This window comes from Dromaius novaehollandiae, chromosome 3, assembly GCF_036370855.1.
Source record: "Dromaius novaehollandiae isolate bDroNov1 chromosome 3, bDroNov1.hap1, whole genome shotgun sequence".
Taxonomy (NCBI): Eukaryota; Metazoa; Chordata; class Aves; order Casuariiformes; family Dromaiidae; genus Dromaius; species Dromaius novaehollandiae.
The window spans coordinates 66,614,655-66,636,932 of NC_088100.1; the positions used below are offsets into that span (position 1 = coordinate 66,614,655).

Sequence of the window (22,278 nt, forward strand, 5' to 3'; positions counted from 1 at the left end):
ATTTGATAGTGGCCATTGTCACACTGCAGTTAACCAGCAGGGGGCGTATAGGGGTTTTGCACGTCTGTGCTAAAGGTTTTGCACAGCTTTGTGTGTGTTGCTACTACTGATTATTTCAGAGGATAGGCAGAAGCTTGTAAACAATTTTGAATTTTATACTAGCAAAGGATAAAACAATATAAATGTCTAGAAATCACCAGCTAGTTTTATTGTGAGAAACTTGTCTGTGTAGTTAATTAAATATGGTGATTTTGGATCTAAAATGCATATTTTCATCAGAAATATTTTACGTGTAGTTGTGTTGTTTTGCTTTTTCAGTAGGTAACTATTTAATATAAATGCTTGTACTAAAATTAAACCCCGTTTGCTTGATTTTTATGTTCAAATTATGAGTCATAATTACAATCATCAGTACTTCAGTACTGAATTACAAATTGCATGAAGGATAATTTCAGAAGTAAACAACCTGGACAACTTTAATTTTTTTAGGAGTGTATGTAGCTGCGTGCCATTTGTGCCTTTGAAACTATGTCCACTGAACATCAGAACAAGTCTAGTAATAAGTTATTTTCTAAGTATAAGGTGTATATATATAAGCTCATCAAATATATATAAACAATTTTTTTCTCGGTTATCTTCAACAATGTCTCATTTCAGATACATATTTTACAACTTGAAGATGATACACCCAACAAGAAAGAAAGAAAATTACACTTTCTAAATCACTAATACTTTTTAAATACTTTATGTAGAATAGGAATTCAACAAGAAATCTGTAAATTCGAAGTACTATTTGGAAAGTTTGTATTTCACTACTGAAATCAAGTAATTTTCTTGGCAACATTCTATGCATTGAAAAGTTGGCCACAATTTAAAAAATATTACAGAAATGCAGCCTGTATGATTAAATTTTCTTCACATTCACACACTGAAAAATAACTTCCATTCAGAGATTGTTTTCAAATCTTTTGGCAAAATAAGAACTGCAAGTTAGTATCACGCAGTGTTCCTGTTCTTGTTCTCTAAGGATAGCTTGAGATTTCTGTATGTGCAAACAGTAAGCCTATTCAGAAGTTGTAAATCCACCTGTTGTAACTGTAACAGGGTTATTTGCTTTACTGATTTTTATTAGGAAACCTGAGGCTTTTTGTACTCTAGCATCTTTGAAAAGAGGTCTTTGAATTGCAGTACACTGCTTACACTGAAAATTCCAGTAAATCCATAGGTCACTAAACCAGTCAAGGTAGGGCTGGGACTGTTTAACGATGTAATGTGCTGTAGTGAATATGTTGCAAGAAGGAAGCCATATAGTCACTCTGACCTGCAGTACCTTTATAAAACATTCATTATTTTATCAATTTAAGTGGGTTGAATCCTCATTTGGGCTTCAGAGTTCTTGGTATTTCAGATAGTAGAGAAAATCTATAGTTATTCTCTTGCAATATTACAGTTGCAAGTTTTTGTCTTTATTTTTAAAGTTAATTTTTTATTTAAAAGTTATTTTGTGTTAGTAGGTATTATCCAGAGCTACTAATTCATAATATTTTTCTCTCCAAAGTAATATATTTTCTCTTTGGCATGCTGCTCTTAGCATTTATTATGTTAAAAGCCAGAGATTTGTAAAATAGTTAGTACATTGTTTCCTTTTTAAAATTTTACTTGGATTTGTCTGAATCAGCAGCTTCTTGTATTTGAATTAGATTGTAAAATTGCTAGCATCTAAGAAGGTAATGAATGTCTATTTTTTTTCAACTTTTTTCAGATGAAAAAGCAATTTGGTGATAATGAAGCTATTACTCAGGAGATTGTTGGTTGTGCTCACGTAGAGAATTATGCTTTAAAAATGTTTTTGTATGCAGACAATGAAGACAGAGCTGGGCAGTTTCATAAGTAGGTGAAAAATCTTTGTTTTGTTGCCTGAATTAATATGTTTGTAGGAAATTCGAATCCACACTCTCTTAGTATGACTGAAGGCAGGAATGTGCTTTAGTGCATTCATTTTGCTTTTAGAAACCTCCGTTGTTTACTGCTTCTCTGTCTCATTACTTTACAGACTAACTGTTAACCTCCCTCTTGTATTCTTGAAGAGGTTGTCCACCTTCTGTCAAGCTTTCTAAAGCCTCAGACCGATTCTGAACTAATGTAGGATGTCTAGTGAGTGTTCTGAATTAGAAACCAAGTGCAGAACATATAAGCAACTTTAAAAAAAAATACTGAAAACTTTGTGTAGTAGTCAGGAAACTAGTCAATTTATTCTTAAATTTAAATATTGTGAAGGGAGTTCTTAAATGTCAGATTAAAAGGAAAAAATCAGTGATGATTGGTTTTAAATAAGCCAGTATAATATAAACTGCCAACTTTTAAATTGTGCTCTTAAAAGATCGACATTACCAAGTTAGTGAAGTGTTTTCTTTTTTACAGAAACATGATAAAATCCTTTTATACTGCAAGTCTTCTGATAGATGTTCTGACGGTATTTGGGGAGCTTTCTGAAGAGGTAAGTGTTAAGGATCTGACTGCTTTTTGTAGCACAGGAGCACAGCAAGTTACTATTTTAGTTCCTTAAAATTTCTTACGATTTGTAAATATGAACTTCAGAGACCATCAGTTTTAATTGTGTAGTCAAATACAGGTTGGTAAATTGTAAGTAATCTTACTAGGTATTTATATAAACTGCATGTGAAATACTAGATAACTATAATCTGTTAGAAGATGCTTCATGACTTAACAAGTATCAGTTTCAAATTCAAAGTCTGGTCATTATTATGGGACACAGCATTACACTGAGCATGTATAAATGACTGTGGGGAAGAACAATGCAAGGTTCCTGGCCTTTTCCATCTTCACCTTTTCTTTTATTTTCCTTATCCTGTAAGGAAAACTTTTTATAGTGCTGATAGTTGACATGGAATTGTACAAAGTTTAGTTGGGATAGATACTTTTCATGTTGTAACAAACCCCACCTTTAAAAGCTGATATGTGAAGTTGGAAGGATATACATCTGTTTCATTAAAAAGTGACTTGCTATCTGACTGTTAAGACATCAGTATTTTAGTTCAAAAATTTTGTCCATTAAAGTAACAAACACAAACCCAGTTTTAGTGCTCTTCATGGCAGTTCATTTTTTAATCAAACAAATATTCTAGAATTGGCTGAACAAGAGCATAATTATTTTTATTAAGGCACACCAAAATAATTTCTAAGTCTGTTATAAAGTAAGTTTTTCTACTAGCTGCATGGTCAGCTTGTCTCGTGTGATTCATGCGCCACAGGAGAATTAATCTCAAATATGCTGGAATCGGTACCTAATAAAATTATTAGTAAAGTATTAATACCTTAATAAAGTATTCCTTGTTCTGGAAAGTAAAAGTTAAGTGTTCCTTGCTAAATTAATTGAATGAGAAATTTATTTTGAAAATGTAATGGTAAAGTTCAAAATATTTGGCAAGGACAAAAATCTATAGAAAGCTGTTACTGACTTGTGAAGACATCTTTCAAAGATAGTTAAAGAAAAGTTAAAATACTTAGAACAATAAATAAGAAACAGCAGTGATATTAAATAATCTGAGACCAAGTCAGCAATCGTTGATCATGTAAGGGCTTAATGCGCCTCGGGACACCTAAATCCACATGGGTAATCCACAGATATTTTGATTTCTCACATGCTGGAGTGCTATAGGCTTCTAAGTTTCCACTAGTAAAATTCCCTTAGAAAAGTTCTTTTACCTTGAAGGCCCATAACAAGCTGTAACTGTGGCTATGTTGGACCCAGACTATTCCATGCTTTGTTTGGAATTCACAGACTAGACTTCCTGTGTGTAAATCCCCTGAGAACATTGATCTGATAGGTGTGCCTAACATGCAGGAAGATTCAGTAGGTTTCAAAAACAGTAGCTATGGCTGCTTTCATTTGTAAACACCACTGGAAGGAAGGTAAAAGAATGGTTTTGATGGTGATGTACTTAATGTATAGTAGCACGTATAGATATTAATGATAGAGTTCTTGTGCAAGGAGGGAAACACTTGGATTGTGTCTTCCATAGCCTGAAACTATTCCAATCTACATTTTTTTATCAAGGGAAATGAGTTAGGATTGCTCTTTCGTGTGTTCTGTTGAAACTGGCTGCTGTGCACCCTGGAATCCAAAGTTCACAGAGCCAGAGAGTAAGTGTACATTTCAATGTACTGATAAGACACGCAACCTTAGACTGTAGGAATCCAGTCCCAGCTTGTAACACTTCCTATGCACTATTCAGTGACTTAGGAGGTCCTGAAACAATCCTTTGTGCATATGAAAAAACTGTTCTGAATGCTAACGTGGAATCCTAGCATTTGGAAGTATTTACCACTGAATGTATTTTTTATTGTTGCTAAAAGGACAGTAGTGCCTTGGAAAGAAGCAGGATATCATCTCATTTTTAATTCATTTAATTAGTGAAGATATTGTTAAAATAGTGTGTAGAAGAAATCCAATAAAAGGTTTGTACTTCCGGCTGCCATTGTTAAGTTTCATCAGTTTTCTTATCCAGTACCACATGAAGGATTGATGGAATGAGCATGACATGGGGCTGTCATAGATGTCTGCAGAAGCCTTCTGTATTAGTCTGAAGTGAGCCTCAGCCTGCCTTTGGTCATATAGTAAGACACCTAAATTTTCTACCTCTTATTAGTCAGACCATCTGTCTGTATTTTCAGTATGTGATTGCTTTCATAGGTGTGGAATGTTGGCAATTAAAAGACTTTTAAATCAACAGCAGAAAGCACAGATAGTAGATAGTTGGCACCGAAAATCGGAAAATGGGTATTATAAATAATGTGTATATTTATAATTGGTGAATGACTGATTATTAGATAGTGTGAGTAGATTGTATTAAAGGAAACAGTGGATGCTCTGCTTCTCAATATTAGAACTAGGCAAAATGATTTTCTGGAAGACGTTTTATAAGACACAGCTGATATGGGATCATTATGAAGCTGTGTGTTTATAGTGTTATTTTCATTTACCTTAGTAATAATCTTCATGCAGGAAGGCAGTCTTTAAAAAAAGAAAAGCAGTGCTATCATGGAGGGAGGGAAGAAAGAAACCCCAAAGCAACAAAATTTAGATTCTCAGTTCTGGAGCTATAGGCTTTGCAATTTAGATGCATAATGACGCACGTGTCAAACAGGGTTCAATTCCTTGCCTATAAACTGTAATGCTCTTTTATAGAATTCTTCAAGATGCATTGTTAATTAGTGTCAGAAAGAAAATCTCTTTATACAGAAAATTCCAGATTACCCCTTTTTTATGTAATTATTTTAATTGAAATGTTCACTACTGAAATAGGATATCTAGACAGTGGTTGTGGTCTCTCTAAAATGGCTCTAGCTATTGTTTCCCTGAATTATTATTATTTTTTTTTTTTACTCATTTTAGCGAAGACTTTTAGAAATCATGTCAAATACACAGATTTTTCAGTACAAATATTTTGACTAATTTAAATCTCGGATAAAATATTGGTGGCAGGGTAGTGTTTCCTGTGCTCCTGCAAAACATTCACTGAAAACAAATCAGTTGACTATATTTAAAGCATTCACAATGTTTTTGAAACACAATTTTAACTCTGCAAAAATATTTTCTGTAAATTACAAGTTAATTCAATGGAGGGTTTGGAATAATAATAATACTAGCCCAGATGTGGAATTTTGTAGAGTTCTATTTCATTACATCATTCTTGCAGAGCACTTCAGGTAAATGTCTGTGAATAGATTGTCTTTAGAATGTCTTTTCAGTATTTAGTAATAGTTTATAAAATATTTGATGAAGTTCAGTCATGTAACATTCCATCTCTTAAGCAAAAACTGATGCTTAAATAATTTCCCAGAAATACTGCTGAGAATGTTTTATTCAATAATGGGAAAGCAGAAAAGAAGTTACAATGCAGATTAGCTGTTTGACTGATTTTTTGAAATATGTGCATCATTCTTTTGGTGTGGTGATAGTCAATAACTTCTTTAAATTTCTGGTAGGAACTTAAGCTATGTAGTTGCAGTTGAATTTTATAGTTGCCTAACAGCCACTTAGGAGAGAAGGAAAAATAGAGAATTTGGTTTCATTATACAGAAGTATGTGTAGGAAAGTAAATTTCAGGAAAAATTCTCTTTCCTGAGATCCTAAACTGTAATTTAATACCTTTTTTTGGTATAATTTGTTATATTTTATATTCTTAGTCTTGTGGAGTGTTTTGGTTATTTTTATATTCCTGTTTCAGTGTGTTAATAACTCTTTATAGGCAAATATTTTATAGATAAAATATAAATGAAAACTACTATACAGCATCTCCACTCTCCTGGAATAACAGTTATAGAATACTTTTGTCAAGAAATAGTTGTATTATTGGAAACAGAGAGGAGATATACAGACATTAAGTGTTTTATAATGTTCTTTTCTAAAAGAACTATTCTCTGGAAATATAATTCTGCAGTTTGTGGCTTTTAGTGTGTTTGGTGAGTGATAAAATAATTTTGTCTGTAGTGCTACCTGGCCAGGAAAGATTGGTAAAAGAAAGTGTCTTATAGAAAGCCATGACTTTCTATTGGTACTTTTCCTTTCTGAGTTACAATGAATGCACTTTAATAAATCTGTCTTCAGGATTGGCTTCGTTTGGACATGATTTCATTTGTGAAAGTGAGGAGCCTTGCTTTCTTCTGTGTTGTATGAACATCCAGGTGGATAACAATGAATTAAATAGGAACAAGGGAGCTTGCTGGCATTATCCATTATGATGTAGCACTTGTAGCTTGTCCTGTTCCAGACAACAGTGCAGTGGATTTTGTGAAGTACAATTTTGGATCTCTGATTAGTTCTCTAAGATTTTGGATGTCATTTCAGTCAGGGCTTTTAAAGAGAGATTGATGTACCTCTGGTTCCAAACCACATTTACCCTGTGATTGTTAATCTGGAAATTAGAGTTTACTCATGCCTTGCAGTGGATTTCCAGAAGTAATACTCTGATGTTACTGTTGGTGAAAAACATGCTATCAACCTGTTCATATGGCAGAATTGCTTCACTTACCCTTCCATGTTTCCCATCCCTGTTCAGATTCAGCCTCATCCTATGAAAGCACATTACCTTGTACCTGTCAGAACATGTGACTGGTTGTTTCTTTTATAACTTCTGACAAAGCAGTTGATTTGCCTAATCAATTTAAGATTTCTCCAACAATTGAGAACTTTTTCTGTTTTAAAAGAATCTATGGTAGCCATCCCAGGAGATATGACATGGTCAATTTTTGTTTCATCTTCTGACATATTAATGTTGCACCTAGGAACGTTAAAGTATATTTTAGAAAACGAAATGGAAAACTGTGCAGCAGTTGACTATAATATTTGTTTTAATCACTCATGTTCTGCTCTGTGAAAAGAAGAATCTATAAAAGCCCAAAGTGAAACATTTGTCTTCAGTTTCTTCTTCCCAGAAACTGAAAATAGTCAAAAATAAAGTATGTTTTTTTAAAATACTGAAGTTACAAACCTTCCCTGCCATTTTTTTTCAATTTCATACTATTACCATGGAATTGGAATCAGAAAGGCAAGCAGCAGGTTCTCTTTTCATTTTTATTGTTTCATACCGACACCATTTCAGAAGATGGGAATTGACAAAAAGAGATATTGTACGCCAATATAATAATTAATATTTTTGAGAAGTATTCATATTTTTTCTAATAACTGAATTATTAACCTTGTAATTAATAGTTTATTCAAAGTTATTACCATAAGCCCTTTTCCTCTGTAGTCTGTATATAGCTAAACTCACTTACCTGATTTTTAGCTATATTAAGTCAAGATATTGTAGGTCCTAGAATATATCTCCCACCCCACATTAATCTGCAACTACAGCACCTTTTTTATATTCGTACTTCAAATACCTCTTTGAAATTTAAAAGACTGTCATTACAAAAAAAAAAATCCAATAATATTGATCCAGAGGAGTGGGATTTTCAGTTTGAGATATTTAAATCTGAAGTAAATAGTCCTCTAAGTTTATGGAGATAAACTTTCTTTATTTTTTCACATCAGTAATTACTACACAGTGCTCTGTGCTTCACAGTAGTTTTGGTAAAATGTATTTCCTTTTCCTGGCATGCTGCCCTAATTAAAGATCTCCACATTCTCCTTTCATGCCGAGATACCCTTAGAGCAATTCTTATATTTTAATTCACTGATTTATTTCTCATGGGTTTTTCATCTTTAAAGTGGTGTCAAATGATAGCAGAGAAAGCAGCTTAGTGTTTTAATCTTTTGCCAGGGCAGACCACCTGTATATATTTCTTTTTGAATGTGTTAAGTTACAGAAATGAGCAGTTAAAATATCTGGCCTTTTACCTTCCCCAGAATGTTCAGCACAGGAAGTATGCCAGATGGAAGGCAGCATACATACATAACTGCTTAAAGAATGGAGAGACTCCTCAGCCTGGTCCTATTGGAATGGAAGGAGAAGGATTTGGTATGTATTTTCCTATGTGAAAAAGCAAATGGGCTGGGCTAAGACCAAAATGGTGGTGTACACTTTTCTTCAGGGAGCATCTAACAGGAAGCATAGCTTCCCTGTTTAGTTAATGTTTTGTTCACAATGGGTCTTTTCCTGCTTTTTCTTTTCTGCTTCTTGTAGTGTTATTTTTACTAGACTTTACTGTTTGATTTATTTAATAAAATCTATATATTTTTTCCTCCCTCTCTAGTGTAGATTATCATCTTGAATACAGTTGCTGTCTAAAAATGATTGTCACCTTTGGGCCAGAACCATGCATATCTTCAACCTTACCTGCTATCCTTCTTTCAAATCTTTTCTATAAATTTATGCTCCCTTTTGCCAGTTTGCTGGCACACATTTGCCTTGTTTGTTCCACACATACACTCTCCATTAGTAATTGTTTATCTTTCAAAACAGGTTTTGCCTATTCTCTTTAGATTGGATTTCCTGCCACTTTCTCATTCAGTCCCTTTTTCCTCTTACTTTTAGTTGCCTTCTGTGTTCTTCTGGCTACCAAACTTTCCTCTACAGGATTCCTTGAACTTATCTCCTTAACTGGTAGATAAAGATTTCCAAGGCTACTTACTTACCAAAATGAATGTTTTTCAGAACAGATTGTTTGAAACCTCCCACGTTATAACTTTTCCTGTCTTCTATTTAATGAATTCAGAACTGTCTATGCTGTTAATTTAAAAGTCTTAGCTCTTTAGTAAGAATGTTAAGGGAATCCACATCTTTCTAGTTTAGAGCTTTTTTTAAACTGACACAACCAGAGTGAGCAGATGCAAGCTAGTCTCCATCTGAAGTAAGAGAACACATACTACGCAGTCTCTCTCTGGCAAGTGCCCAATCATCACATCTGATCCTATTCTGAGAAAGACAGCTCCATTCTCTTATTATGCAGTGTGCAGTTATGTACACTGGAACAGATACAGGAATGCTGTTGTGTATATAAACTGATTTTGGTTTTGAGTTAATGATATTATGAGCAAAATACATGCAAAAAGTGATACATTGCAGAAATATGTCAGAATAAAAACAGTATATAATTGTGACATTAAATAATAAAAGTATAACTTTCTAAACATTTTCACCCATTTACTTTCCCACTATTTGTAGTTTTTCTATGCTTAATGCGTTATGAATGTTTAATTCTTTTTTTGTAGTTTACTAATTGCTTTTGATAGTAATTTCATTAATAAGGGGTCTCTCCATTTTTCCCCAAGTCAACTCATATCATACATAGCATACAGGACTTAGTGGTTTGAATAATGTCAGTTAAGTTAATGTTCCCCTCTTTCTTTTAGCGTAAGCTTGAATTTAATAATACAAAATTTTCTAATTAAATGGATCAATAAACAAATATACAGTACAACAGAGGGACAAATTAACTTGATAGTGAAGTGGTTGCATTAAGTTTTGGATGATATATATGAACTGAATATGAACATAAATATATTCCTTCATGTTTGGGATCTGTACCTGGCTCTTCGGGGGATTTTGAGATCTGAACCTGTAATTTAGAAACAGTGTTACAAATAGAATTGTAATTTTCTCTACATTGGGGTTTTTTTAATTTAAAACATGTCAAAACATTAAAATACTAGCTTCTGTTCTTCTGATTATTCAGACTTTTCATTCTATGAAGTCATATTTTCAAGCTTCTTTCCTCTTTGTCTGTGAAAAAAGAGGAGGATAGGTATTACATACCAATTTGATCTTTTTATAAACAGTGGTTCTTCCAGTAAGGTATAGCATCCTATTCTAGTTAGCAGCTATTGGCTGTCTTATACTGCCTAATAGGAGAGGGTTGCCTAATACTGCCTAATAGGAGAGGGTTGAGAAGATCCAGCCAGACTCTTCTTGAAAGTGCATGGTGATAGGACAAAAGGCAAGAGACATAGGTTGCAACCAAAACCAAAAATTTAATTGCGTATTAGGAAAATAATTTTCACCAAGAATATGGTCAGCTATTGGAACAAGGGCCAAGGGACGTGGTAGAATCTCTGTCCTTGGCAGTATTCAGGACTTCACTGGACAGTGCCCAGAGCAACCTGATCTGTGTTATTCCTGCTTTGAGGAGAGGACTGGACCAGGTAATTTCTGGAGAACCCTTCAGCCAGCGTTATTTTATGATTCTAAAAAAATGCTCAGTTTTATATGGAAAAGAGAATCAATATGAGCAGTGAGGATTGTGGACTGAATTAATAGGGTGGAGGACTGACTCAGTAGGGAGGAGGACAGGGCGAGAGTGCTTCTGAATTTCAAACTTAGACAAAAAAAGTCTGAAAAGTGACTCTCCGCAGTTATCTCTTGTTATTGTTTATATCTTAAAGGCACTGTTACAGTAAAGTGTAAAATAAATCATTGTCACCCTTATTCCATGTGTACCAAATATCTATTCCTGTTTATTGTTAGCCTTTATTTTATTAAAAGTAAAAAAAGGTATCTAAAAGTTTGGATACCAGTTAAAGTTTCTTGTAGTGTCACAAAGAAAATACTGTTGGGGTATTAATACTCTTGCGAATGAAACAGTAAAACACAAGCAAATTCAAGTATTTGTGAACCAGTAATGAGAATGTTCCACTTTCATTTCCAAACTATTGACTTACTCTTGGTATTGTATTTTACTCACCGAAAGATCCCCTACGCACTTAAACACTGGAATGGCTGCTTGACCCACTGAAATATGCTTCAACCTAGATACAGCTGCATTTAAAGTGAGGCATTAGCAAATGAATTTCTTTCTCAACATTGGATCTCTTTGAAGATAAAGGGTTATTTTTAGCAGTGGTAAAGCAGTAATGAGATAGATTCATGATGCAACTACTGCTGCAAAGATCACCACATCTTTGTAAATCAGATTACACCAGTTTGATAGGAATTTAATAGAGAAGATAAGATGTGAGAAAAGGGGTTTTTTGCTTTTTTTTTTGTTTTGTTACAGTGAGTGTTAAAAATAGGCCAATCTAATATTTCTGATTTTAAGTGAGTGTTCTTTAATGACCATATTCATAGCTTTAGTAATGTTTGCAAAGCTTACCAGATTATGTGAAATGAATTTTGAATTCTATACAATTACAAAAAGCAATTCTAAGCAAAGATTACAAAACTTTTGCTAAAAAAATTGTGTGTGTAGCTCCTGTGATCTTTAAAATATACAAACAATAATTCTTCCTCAGCAGCCATAAATAGGCTGTTTCTTCATTTTATTAATGTGCAGGCAAAGGTAAGAGACTTACTACAGCCCACATAAGAAACTGTTGTTGGAGGGAAAGTAGAATTCAGACTTTACTCAAAAGTCTTCATTGCAGGTCATCACAAGCAGTAGGAATAGGTGAAGATTGTTGCTTTCATTATGAAGTTATATCTACATGCAAAATAGGAGGGACAGAAATCCTGAGCAAACCAAAATTTTAACATTCCTGTTTGTAGAGAGCCTGCAGTATAGTTTGGCTATATTTTTTTATTATTATTTGTTGAGGTTCATTTCGTGCGTTAGCATCATTTCTCACACCCTTTTATTTTCTGAACAATGAAGTGAAAAATGCTTTTTGCCTTTTATTTTTGGAGATAACTCTGTAGCATAGGTGTCCATAATGCTTTACACAACTGAGGCAAAGATTTTATGTAAATTAATTTTTATTAGAAAATTCATGAAAAAGAAAAATATCAATTCTTGCTCTGTGCATTGTACAAAGAAAAGCAGTATTGTTTGAATATGTGACTGGACCTTCCCCATTCCTTTCTGCTTGCTCATTTTCTTTCTCCTCTTGCAAGTGGAAAAAGTCTGTTTAAACAGAATGAAACTAGGTCTCTGTAGCTTGACAAATTACCATTTTTTTCCAAAGTGTTATTTTCTTTGTGATTCTTGAAAACCATACTGTAACTCTTGGAGATGTTTTTACAGTAACATAGGCATGCTTTATGTACTTCTGCTGTTGGATTTATGGATGCTTTTGTCAGGATGCTGCCGCGGAAACTTGAAATGACATGCTTGATTTGTTAATGCAGTTGGAGTACAAGTCTAGAGTACATATAAAGGTCATTTAGAGTAGCCCTGGGTCATCAGGTGAGATTTTGTACTAGTGTAAAAAAAAATTAACAATATAATTTCAAATATGAAAAAGTTTCTAAATGTGCAAGGTGTAGTCGTCATAAAATACATTAAATGTCACCTCTTATATTGCAATATAAAATATAATATTCTGCATCTATGTTGCCAATTTCCATGAAACCTCTACAGTCTCCACTAGGATAAGGAATAGCATGCAAGGAGGTAATAAGTTTTTGAGTTCCTTTCCTAATGTTGTGAAATATATGTATATATTTATATATAATATATATATAAGCAGTGTTCCCAGAGAACCTTGCATTCTGCATCTATTAGCAACATCTCAAGCTAGAGAGAAACAGTTCAGCAGAATGAGGAAAATAAAATAATTTTAAGTGAAAATTAATAGACGACAGCAAATGCATTACCTTTTTAATTCTCTAGACTCCCTAAAAATAGATTTTGACAGTTTTCAATTTAGTGCTCTAAGCTGCAGATGTTAAATCATAATCAGTGCATCTTTACACTAGACCAGATATTTCCTTTCACCACTACTTGTTTTTCCTTGGCCTTTTAAAGGATAATAACTTGTAACTTAAAAAAGACATTGAGATCAGGATAATATTAAGAAAACGTTTGCACGTTTGCATACAGTATTTTCGTATGAAGCATGTGCCCGTTTGTAGTGGTAATGCAGATTAGTTACTTAAATTATCCTGTCAGAACACAGTCTCCTGACTTCGGAATGGAAGTCACTGATTATATTTACCAAACTGATAAATCCATGGATTTTCCTGTCACTGTGGTTTGCAATGAAGTTGCAAACCTCATGTAGCAATAAAAAAAATGTGACTGTAAAGGCAAATTTAAAATGAGATTATAGGGCTGTAAATGTTCAAGTTATGTCCTCTGTGTGTGTGTGTCTTGCTATATGGTAAGATAATAGAAATAAGATTTATGTTAGATCTTGATTTAAAAAAAAGCAGTGTAAAATGGATCATTTTCACCAAAAACTTTCTGATCAAATTAAACATATCTGTTATGTTTGTAACTTCTGGCACAGTTCATGTCAAGACAGAAAGGATAACTTACTGAGGTTTGCTTCAGTCCCATGTGTCTGGATAATGCTTATTTCTGTGAGTTTACCTCAAAATCACTGACGTCCTGTAGTTTTACTAGAAGGTTAATGGATTTAATCCATAGGGTTAACAAGGAATGCAGTTAAGCCTTAAGAATCATCTGTTTTGATCTTTGGGCAAAGATTTGGTTACCAGGTTGGAGGTGTCAGCCTTACTCCACAAAGTCTTACCTTGAATTACAAAAAAAAAAAAAAAAAAAAAAAATCTGGGTTACTGTAGCCCTGAGGAAAATCTAGAGAGCATGTGGATCTGTTACTCTGAAATCTAAGCACAAAAGTGTGATGAGGTTCCAAGAGAAGAAACTCCATTGTAGCTGAAACTGAATGTGAAGCAATTGTGTAACTGTTTCGCGGCCTAGCATGTCAGCATTCTTAATTGCAAGCACAACTGTTTAAAAGCTGCTAGAACTGCAGGAATATTTACAAGCACATATCTTAATGTGGTTCTAATACTTTAATCCTTGATTAATAATATTTTTAATATTTACTTTGCAAAAAGAATATTTACTATCCTTTGGTGACATTTGGGCACTTTTAAACACCTAGTAAACAAGTGTTAATTTAAGCAAAGCTACTTCTATGTTTAATGCAGTTAACATTTGCTGGTTGCACAATGATTTATCACTTAAGAAAATGTGTTGAGCAACTCAAACAGTTGAGCTTAATCCATTGATACATATGCCCGATTAAAAGCATATTGCCCTTCTATGAATGTGCCTCTTGAAGACACTGTTGTTAAGGATGGCTTTAACACTTTTTTTTAGCTTGTTTATAGCCTTGCCAAACTTTAACTGTTTGAGTTCATATCTTCTATGGCCAGTGTTGCCTACAGATTTGTTTATTTCATTTTATTAATTTTGGTCAAAATGATTGAATTGTTTCTGAAAGGAGATCAGAGAAAAAGAGATGGAAAATCTCTACAGAGGCTTGAAACTTGGACAAAGAGGTTGGCAGGAGATTACTGGGTGTTTTTTCTTTCCTTTTTTTCCCAGGGATGGGCTTTTCCTGTCTCTTAAGAAAATCTGCCTGAGATGGGTCCAAGTCCTGTGCCTCTGAAAAACTGCAGTTTGTACATACTTGGGCTTGCTGGAATTTCACAGCTGAATTCCCTAAAGGTTCCCTGTACACTGAGCATCCTAAGGCAGCAGGGCTAGACTGCTTCTGCAGTCGTAGCTCTGAGCTGCTGTCGATGGGAAACTGGTGTTAAGAGCAGGAAGCTTGTTTATTCTCTAGACTGGTTTGGCATAAGAAGAGGAAGAAGCTTCTAGATTGACAGACAGAGGGCAAAGCCCAGGTTGGGGGAGTAAGCTGAGAGAGAGAGAACCAAGACGGAGAAGGGGAAAAGAACTGGCCTTGAAATTAGGCTTGCCTGGAAAAGGAAACGAGGAAACAGTGGGAATAAACTGGAGATAGGTAGTGCATGCACTTGTGCAGGAGTGACTGAAGACCATGGAGAACTGATCCAGTGAGGCAGTTTGGAGCCAGATCTGGGAATGTCTTGGAAAGAAGATGAGGAGGTGGTGCAAGACTGGCACAAGAACAAGTATGGGGCAGGGGTTCATGTGTGAGGTATGAAATCCTAACATAGAGACTGAGAAATTGGAATGGGACTGAAGAGCCAGATTAGGGCATCAGGAGGCCATGAGGGCTGAATAAAGGAATAAATACATTAAAGATTTGCGTCTGTGCAAGTACTTACAGGTAATTTCTGCTAATTGAGATATTAAGTACAGTGAAAACATGTTTTTCCCACTCCCTCATTCTCAAAAGTGGTTTAGCCATTTTTAGGACATCTTTTATCAAAATACTAGCTTCAGTCAGATTCTGAACATGGAAAGTGCAACTTTATGATTATAGTTTGGACAAGCTATAAATAACTGATAATTGTGTTAGAGTTGGGCAGCCATACCTTCAGAAAGCATTATGAGCTCTGTCAGTAATTATTTCATTAATCCTATGTAAATTAAGTCTCTTGGATTTTGTTAAGCCTAACGTTATTTTCTGAAGTTATTTAAAAGTTTTTTTCATGAACACCAAAAACATTGAAAGCATGTAGCATGCTACCAATGACTTATTCCCATCATTACATTATTATTTAAAAAGTAGCATATCTGGTGTTTACTTTCGAATCTCACCTTTTTTGCCAGTTTTAACACTTTAATTTTGCTTCTATCCATGTTAGACGATACTATTATATGAATTACTAGCAAAAAATACCACTAACAGAGAATCTGGCGCCTTAAGGTGTCTTTTGCCTTCCAGAAATCTGCCACATGTTTGTTTGCATGTCAGAAATAGCTTAATAAAACCCCAGTCTGAATTGCAGGATGCAGCAAGTGAAAGTAATTTTTACAAGAGGAAGACAGAAATTTTGCCATGTTCTGTGTTTTTCTGTGGAATTTTAGTAGCAGTACCGGACACTCCTGAGAAAATTCTGCTTCTAGGTTTCTTTGCCTTTTTAACACATTTAAACAAAAGTCCTTGATACTGCTCTGTGAATCCAGGGATTTTGTTATTAATACTAGGATGTTTTGAGTGAAGATAAACTATTATAACTTCGCAATAGAGAACAAGAACTTACTCTTTAACTGTGTATTTATTAAAGTTCAGTAAAAATGACCTAATGGTAGTATTGTCCACTTTTCTTCTCATTCTAGCCTTTTATTGTAGTAAAGAGTGTTGTGAATTAGAATATATTTAGTCATTTTTAGTAAAGGTAGTAACTGATTTTTTGGGGGGGGGAGGAGAGGGTGTAAGACCTTAAATGGGTAACATTTCTAATATTTATAATGGCAGAGTGTTTTATTCTTAGGCGGTAGAGATATTTGCATAATACATAATCTTGAATAACTGAAGATCAGTATGGATTTCATAAAGAAAAGATGTTGCTTTTGCCAGCACTACATACATGCAAGTTTTGTGCTTCTGTATTCTTTTTTGCTCCCTTTCAAGCACTGGCAATTAGCAAAATCTATTCCCAAAACTGCTTGTTCCACCTGACATCACTGATACAGGTGGATACCTGCATAATAAATTAAAATTAGCTTTGTTTATTTGGATTTAACACAGATTTAGGAGCAGAAACGAATCACTTTCTAAATTAACTGGGTCATCAAAATAATAAGGCTGGACCATTACTCTTGAGGCCTGCAAAGCAATATTGAGTAAACTAGACCAGAACCTTAAAAACATGTTATTTGTACATGTAGTGGGATATACTGAACATTAATATTTTTGTAGTGTACTAGGTACTCTAAATATTCTAGATATAGTTACAGCTCAGCTAAGCAACATTTAGTATGTTAGTTTTCTTGTTTGGTATTACTTTCTCAAAGGTCCTTTTTTATTACGTGTTTGTGCTTTGATTAATTGATACAGGGTAGAAGAGTTAATGCCCTCTTCCTATTTATGAATGCTTTATATGCCATACACAGTTTTCCCTATTCAGGGTCCTGTACTTGTTAAAATACAGATTGCTGCATGTTCGTAGTATCTTGTTCAACTGCTGTTAATGTAGATATGGAAGTCTAAGGGATTGTACTAATTAGCCAAATTATTTTGTATTCACACTAGTAACGAGATGATCCTTCTGTTTTATCAGAATAGATCTTTGAAAGTATGTAAGGTTGTCAATGTTTATCCTGTCTTATATTGCTTTTTTACTTTTGTCAAATCAACAGTAAGTGGTTTAAGTCATGTTGTGGTGGCAACTTTTCTACTTAAAAAAATAGAAAGGAGCTTTTTTAAAGCCTAAATTTTCAAATGTTTGTAAAGAAGAGAGTTGCAGTAATTCCTGTTTTGTGTCATCTTAACAGATGCTGAAAGAGAAGAAGCAGGCTCATCTTCTCTCCATAGTGGAACAACTCAACCATCATCATCATCTACTGATGAAGCAAACAATATACCAACTAGTAATTACACTGGCATACATATACCACCAGGTGCCCATGCCCCAGCCAACACTCCGGCTGAAGTACCTCATAACACAGGTATGTCACATTTACATCCAAAAAGTACATACCTTTGTTGTACATACCTTGTACATACCTTAAAAATTCCAAGATAGCCTTCTTTCCATTGAATGCAAAGTAAAATAATGTATACGCCCTATGGCAGAAGCAACCTCATAAATTAACATTGTAAAAATGCTATAGGAAATACTTTTTATATTTGTATGCTCTTACATGTTTTTTAAAATATATAATTCATGTTTTGGAACACTTTGCCAGAAAGTATATATGGACTAAAGGAAACTTTTCCTGCAAACAGGATTTTTTTTTTCTTCTAAGGAGGAATGCATTGCAATGTAAGTGCTATGAAGCTCCATTTATCAGCTAACAAGATTATATTATTTCATATTTAGCCTCCCTTGTGCAGGTAGACGACTGATCTTTATGTGAGAATGTATCAAACATAGAGTTGAAACTGTTGAAACCCTATAATGAACATACTCGATGCACTATTAGTTTCTTTCTTCTATTTGGTTTATGCTCTTTTTCCCATGCTAATACTGCAGTCTGATTGACCTCAAACAATAATACTAATGAATATTTTGTCCTTATTAAACATTTTGGTTCCTACACCTTTCTTGATCTCTGTCAATTTTGGACCAAAACCAAGTTTTTAAAAAATCAAATATTCTTCCCAGTTGCTGTATTAAAAAAAAAAAAAAAAAAAAAAAGTTGTATTTAGATGATTTATGAACAAGTAATTTTTCCACCTCCCATTAAACTTAATTACAGTTAAGACTAAAAAACAAAAAGTCCTTTTTCCAATCCTGATGATGTTGCATTGCTTCAGATGTATTTGTATATGAAATGGAGCTATTTTTTAAATTTCTCATTTTAAGAATACTTCACATTATGAAGAGTTCAGGAGGATCTTTTTCCAGCTTTATCAAATGGAAATCCTTAAGATAGGCAGGTTTTTTGGTTTTTAAATTCAGCCTAGGTAAATATTTAGGCTTTATATTTGCCAGATCTGAAAACTAGAATGTGTAGCTTGCTGGCATGCATGAATTCTTTGCATTACATAGTTTTGACCCCACTAGTCATTCCATGAAATAACAGATCTCCTAGGAAAGATATTTTATCATCTCCCTACATAGCAGATTTTTTAGAAATAACTGTATGCTAATCTGCTATGTTCTGGACATACTGCAAAAATATGCATAGTTCTGGATAAAATCCAAATGATAATGTCTAAAGTGTGAATGTAGATACAGGAATGCTTCACAGCAAAATGTGCCATTTTCTCTAGCATCACCATTTCCCTTTTAAATCTAGCTAGCTTTTCTAATTCCCACCAATTGTTTTTGAAGGAATTAGGAAGGACATTACTCGCTAGAATGAAATGACAAGCATGGTGCTTTAAAACAGTACAGCCTCCCTCTGATATTAAGAAGCAAAACTTAAAGTTTGAATTAAAAAAAACTCACTCACACTCTTCCTTAGCATGTTTTCCCTAATACTCTAGGGTAACCAATGTCTTTTGGACCTGTTTTCTTAATTTTTTCTATGCTTGAAAACAAATTTCTGTGAATTGCTGCACTGATAAATGATAGCCTGTCAGTTCTTGACTACTATTTTATAAAAAGTTTTTAATCTTACAGTGGGTTTTTTTAAGAATATTTGTTCCAAATTTTCAGACTTGGGAAGCTATCAGCTGTTTAAGTTTAAAAATCATTGAGTCATTAGGTTTAGCTGTACTGCTTTTTTTTTTTTTTTTTTTTTTTTTTTTTAGTTTGTCAGCTTCTTTCTTTGAAAGTCTATAAATCAAAACAACCCTTTTTTTTGTTTTTGTTGATTTACAGGTGTGACAAGTAACACCATTCAGCCTGCTGCACAAAATATTCCTCTAGTAGATCCTTCCCTTTACAGTGCTCAGTCTGCAGGTAAAGTGGTGGCATTTGTTTTGTGTGTATGTCTTGTGTCCCTGTCCCTGTCCTCCCCCCATGATCTGCAGCACTTAAGAAATTTGAGAAATGTGTCACCATTATCAAAATGCTACTGATTCACAAATTTTAAAATGAATGGACATCATCTAAACATTGTGTTATTAGGAGTTTTCTAATAGCTTCTGAAAGCTTTGCTATAGTGTATGATTAGTGTTGTTTATCTGACTTGGTTTTGAGCTAATGAGCTAGCATTGTGTTAGACTTGTTATGCAGCTGTTTCTCAAAGGAGGCCTTGAAGCACTCAGAAAAGCTTATGTTGCTGACGGCCTTTCTGCATTCTGTTTTTCTATTCTAATTTCTATTTTTGACACATTACCATTACTTAACATTACTTGTGGAGTATTGTTATGTAAGTTATTTATTCGCTTCATGAAATAACAAAGAAAGATATTCCAGTTTCTGTTGCAGCATACTAGTTATATTCTATACCAGGAGTTCATGTTGATTATAACTGGTACCTCTATTAAGTGAAATAATATTAAACACTGCTAATGATGTCATTTTGATGTACTCTTTAATCAAGGTTTTAAAAAAAAAAAAAAAAAAAAAAAAAAAAGCCTTGATTTAAAGCCTTTGTCTTTGATGTTAGAATCACTAATAACCTAATAGCACATTATGTTTGTTTGCATATATCTCATTCTTTGAACTGCACACATAAATGCTAACCTCAGAGAAATCATGGTCTGTGAAGAAGTAGTGACTTGACTATAAGAGCTAGAATAATCCTAAATTCTAGTATGAACAGTGATGTGCATTTGGACAAATCATTAACTGTTTCCCACGAGTTGTTCTGTCCATGGAATAGAGATAATAAAAAGGTAGATTATGTATGTTTGTAAGAATTAGATTTTTATGGACAATGTAACCTAGATATTGAATGAGGAGGAAGTTTATAAGTTTTGGTATAAAGCCTGTTCGTATTCTATCCCACTATTTATCCTCATCAGGGAAAACTGGTAGTATACCTAATTGATGTTTTGAGTGCCAGCATAGGTACTAAGTGTTTACAGGTACAGTCAAATGTTGGCCTGTTATGACCACTGAATTTGGTAAGTATATTCTTGTATATTATAACTTAAAAATGTTTAGCTAGACATTTTAACCTATCATGTTGTTGAAGGGGGTGTTTATATTAAAATGCCAGTTTAACTGAAAAAGCCTTCTGTTTAATGAGAGGAATGCTATAACTGGAACTCAGTGTTTCAGCTTGATTTTGAGATTGTTGTCAGAAGAATGGTTAAGGATGTGTCCATCTTTATATTAGAAAGTCATTTTCATAGAAAATGTCTTAAAAAGATTGCAGAAAAATAAAATTTACCTTTGATAAAGATACATTCACCTTTAATATTCTGTTGAAGAGCAAAAGGCACATCCAACTGTTTGTTTGACGTATTGATATAATGTCTCTTACAGTTAACTCATTGACAGCCATACCTCAGACTTGTAGCTGAACAGTTTAATCTTGATGTTAGTATTGGAGCTCTTTCGGTTGTTGTAAGGGTTTTGGTAACTCCTTAACTGAAATGGCTGAATGCATTACTTAAGCTTGCACGTGCTAACTGCTAGTTGGAAAATAGGTTTTCTACTGTTTTGACAGCAAAGTTTTTGTATCTATAATCAGCTTATTGGGATCTCTAGACAGTCATCCAAATAGGTTTTTGGATAACTACTCTGAAATAACTAGTTGTCTTTGTCTGTTGGTTTGCTTATTTGACTCTAGCTGTCAAAAAAGTCAGAATTTTGAATTAAACTTTAATTATTAAGTATTAAAAGTTCCATTATTTCATATCTGGGTAGTATCAGCGCAGTGCTGCCTTCAGTCACTTAAGTATAATAATCTTATTTAATAAATATGTAAATAATAATGAATTGAGTGAATTAAGATAACCTTGTATTTGTGACCATTCATAATAACTGATATCCTGTAATTAAGAGGTTAAGACCTTTGCTAGCATAGTGATGAATCTCTATTTTGATCTAACCTGAGTGTTTGCATGCCTGCATTCTTCCCCCCTGTGTCTGCCATGTTACTACAAGTTTGATTCTTCTAATGGCATTACAAGGTGTTACACTTTTGCAAAACATCCTAATAATAATGTACCTCTGGAAGGCAACGTGGCTCACGCAGATCCTTGGTTGTGAAAGCTTTAGAAAAAATGCTGTCAACTATGCAGGAGTTTGGGAGGGCATAAGGGACATGTCAGTCAGCAGAGATACAGTAAAACTCAATTTTGTTTACATGCATAGATTTAAGAAGTTTGAGAGTGAAGGAAGGTGTTTGTCCTTGTCTGTGGCCATCCAGTATTCCTACCAAGCATGCCTGACCGTTACCCAAAACATACTCCCTTCAGCTAGCCATGTAAGAGTAGCATCACAAATCATTCTTCCCTACCTACTGTTGAGAAGTCCTTTTTACTTTCACCAGTACTGTGCTCCAGGTAGGTTTGGAAATGCCTGTATTCTACAATGGACATATTAAACTGTGAGACCCAGGAGCCCTCTCCAGTTCCTGAGTCCCAGTATGTATTTTGGCTAGATCCTAGCTGCATATTGAGGTTAAGACTTTGGTATACACCATTCCTATGGAAATGTAGTTTCCTCTGGGAGAGAAGAAGGG

The 22,278-nt window shown here is 34.0% G+C and overlaps 1 protein-coding gene across 2 annotated transcripts in view; it reads left to right on the top strand.

The window, feature by feature from the left end:
- The window catches only part of VTA1 (vesicle trafficking 1), a 46,752-nt gene that overhangs the window by 17,019 nt on the left and 7,455 nt on the right, over positions 1-22,278 (top strand). For both annotated transcript variants that reach the window (XM_026119928.2, XM_026119936.2), the window contains exons 3-7: positions 1,763-1,890; positions 2,422-2,497; positions 8,375-8,486; positions 17,521-17,694; positions 19,518-19,598. In XM_026119928.2, the coding sequence (XP_025975713.2) occupies positions 1,763-1,890; positions 2,422-2,497; positions 8,375-8,486; positions 17,521-17,694; positions 19,518-19,598 (571 nt within the window). The remainder of the gene's footprint in view (positions 1-1,762; positions 1,891-2,421; positions 2,498-8,374; positions 8,487-17,520; positions 17,695-19,517; positions 19,599-22,278) is intronic.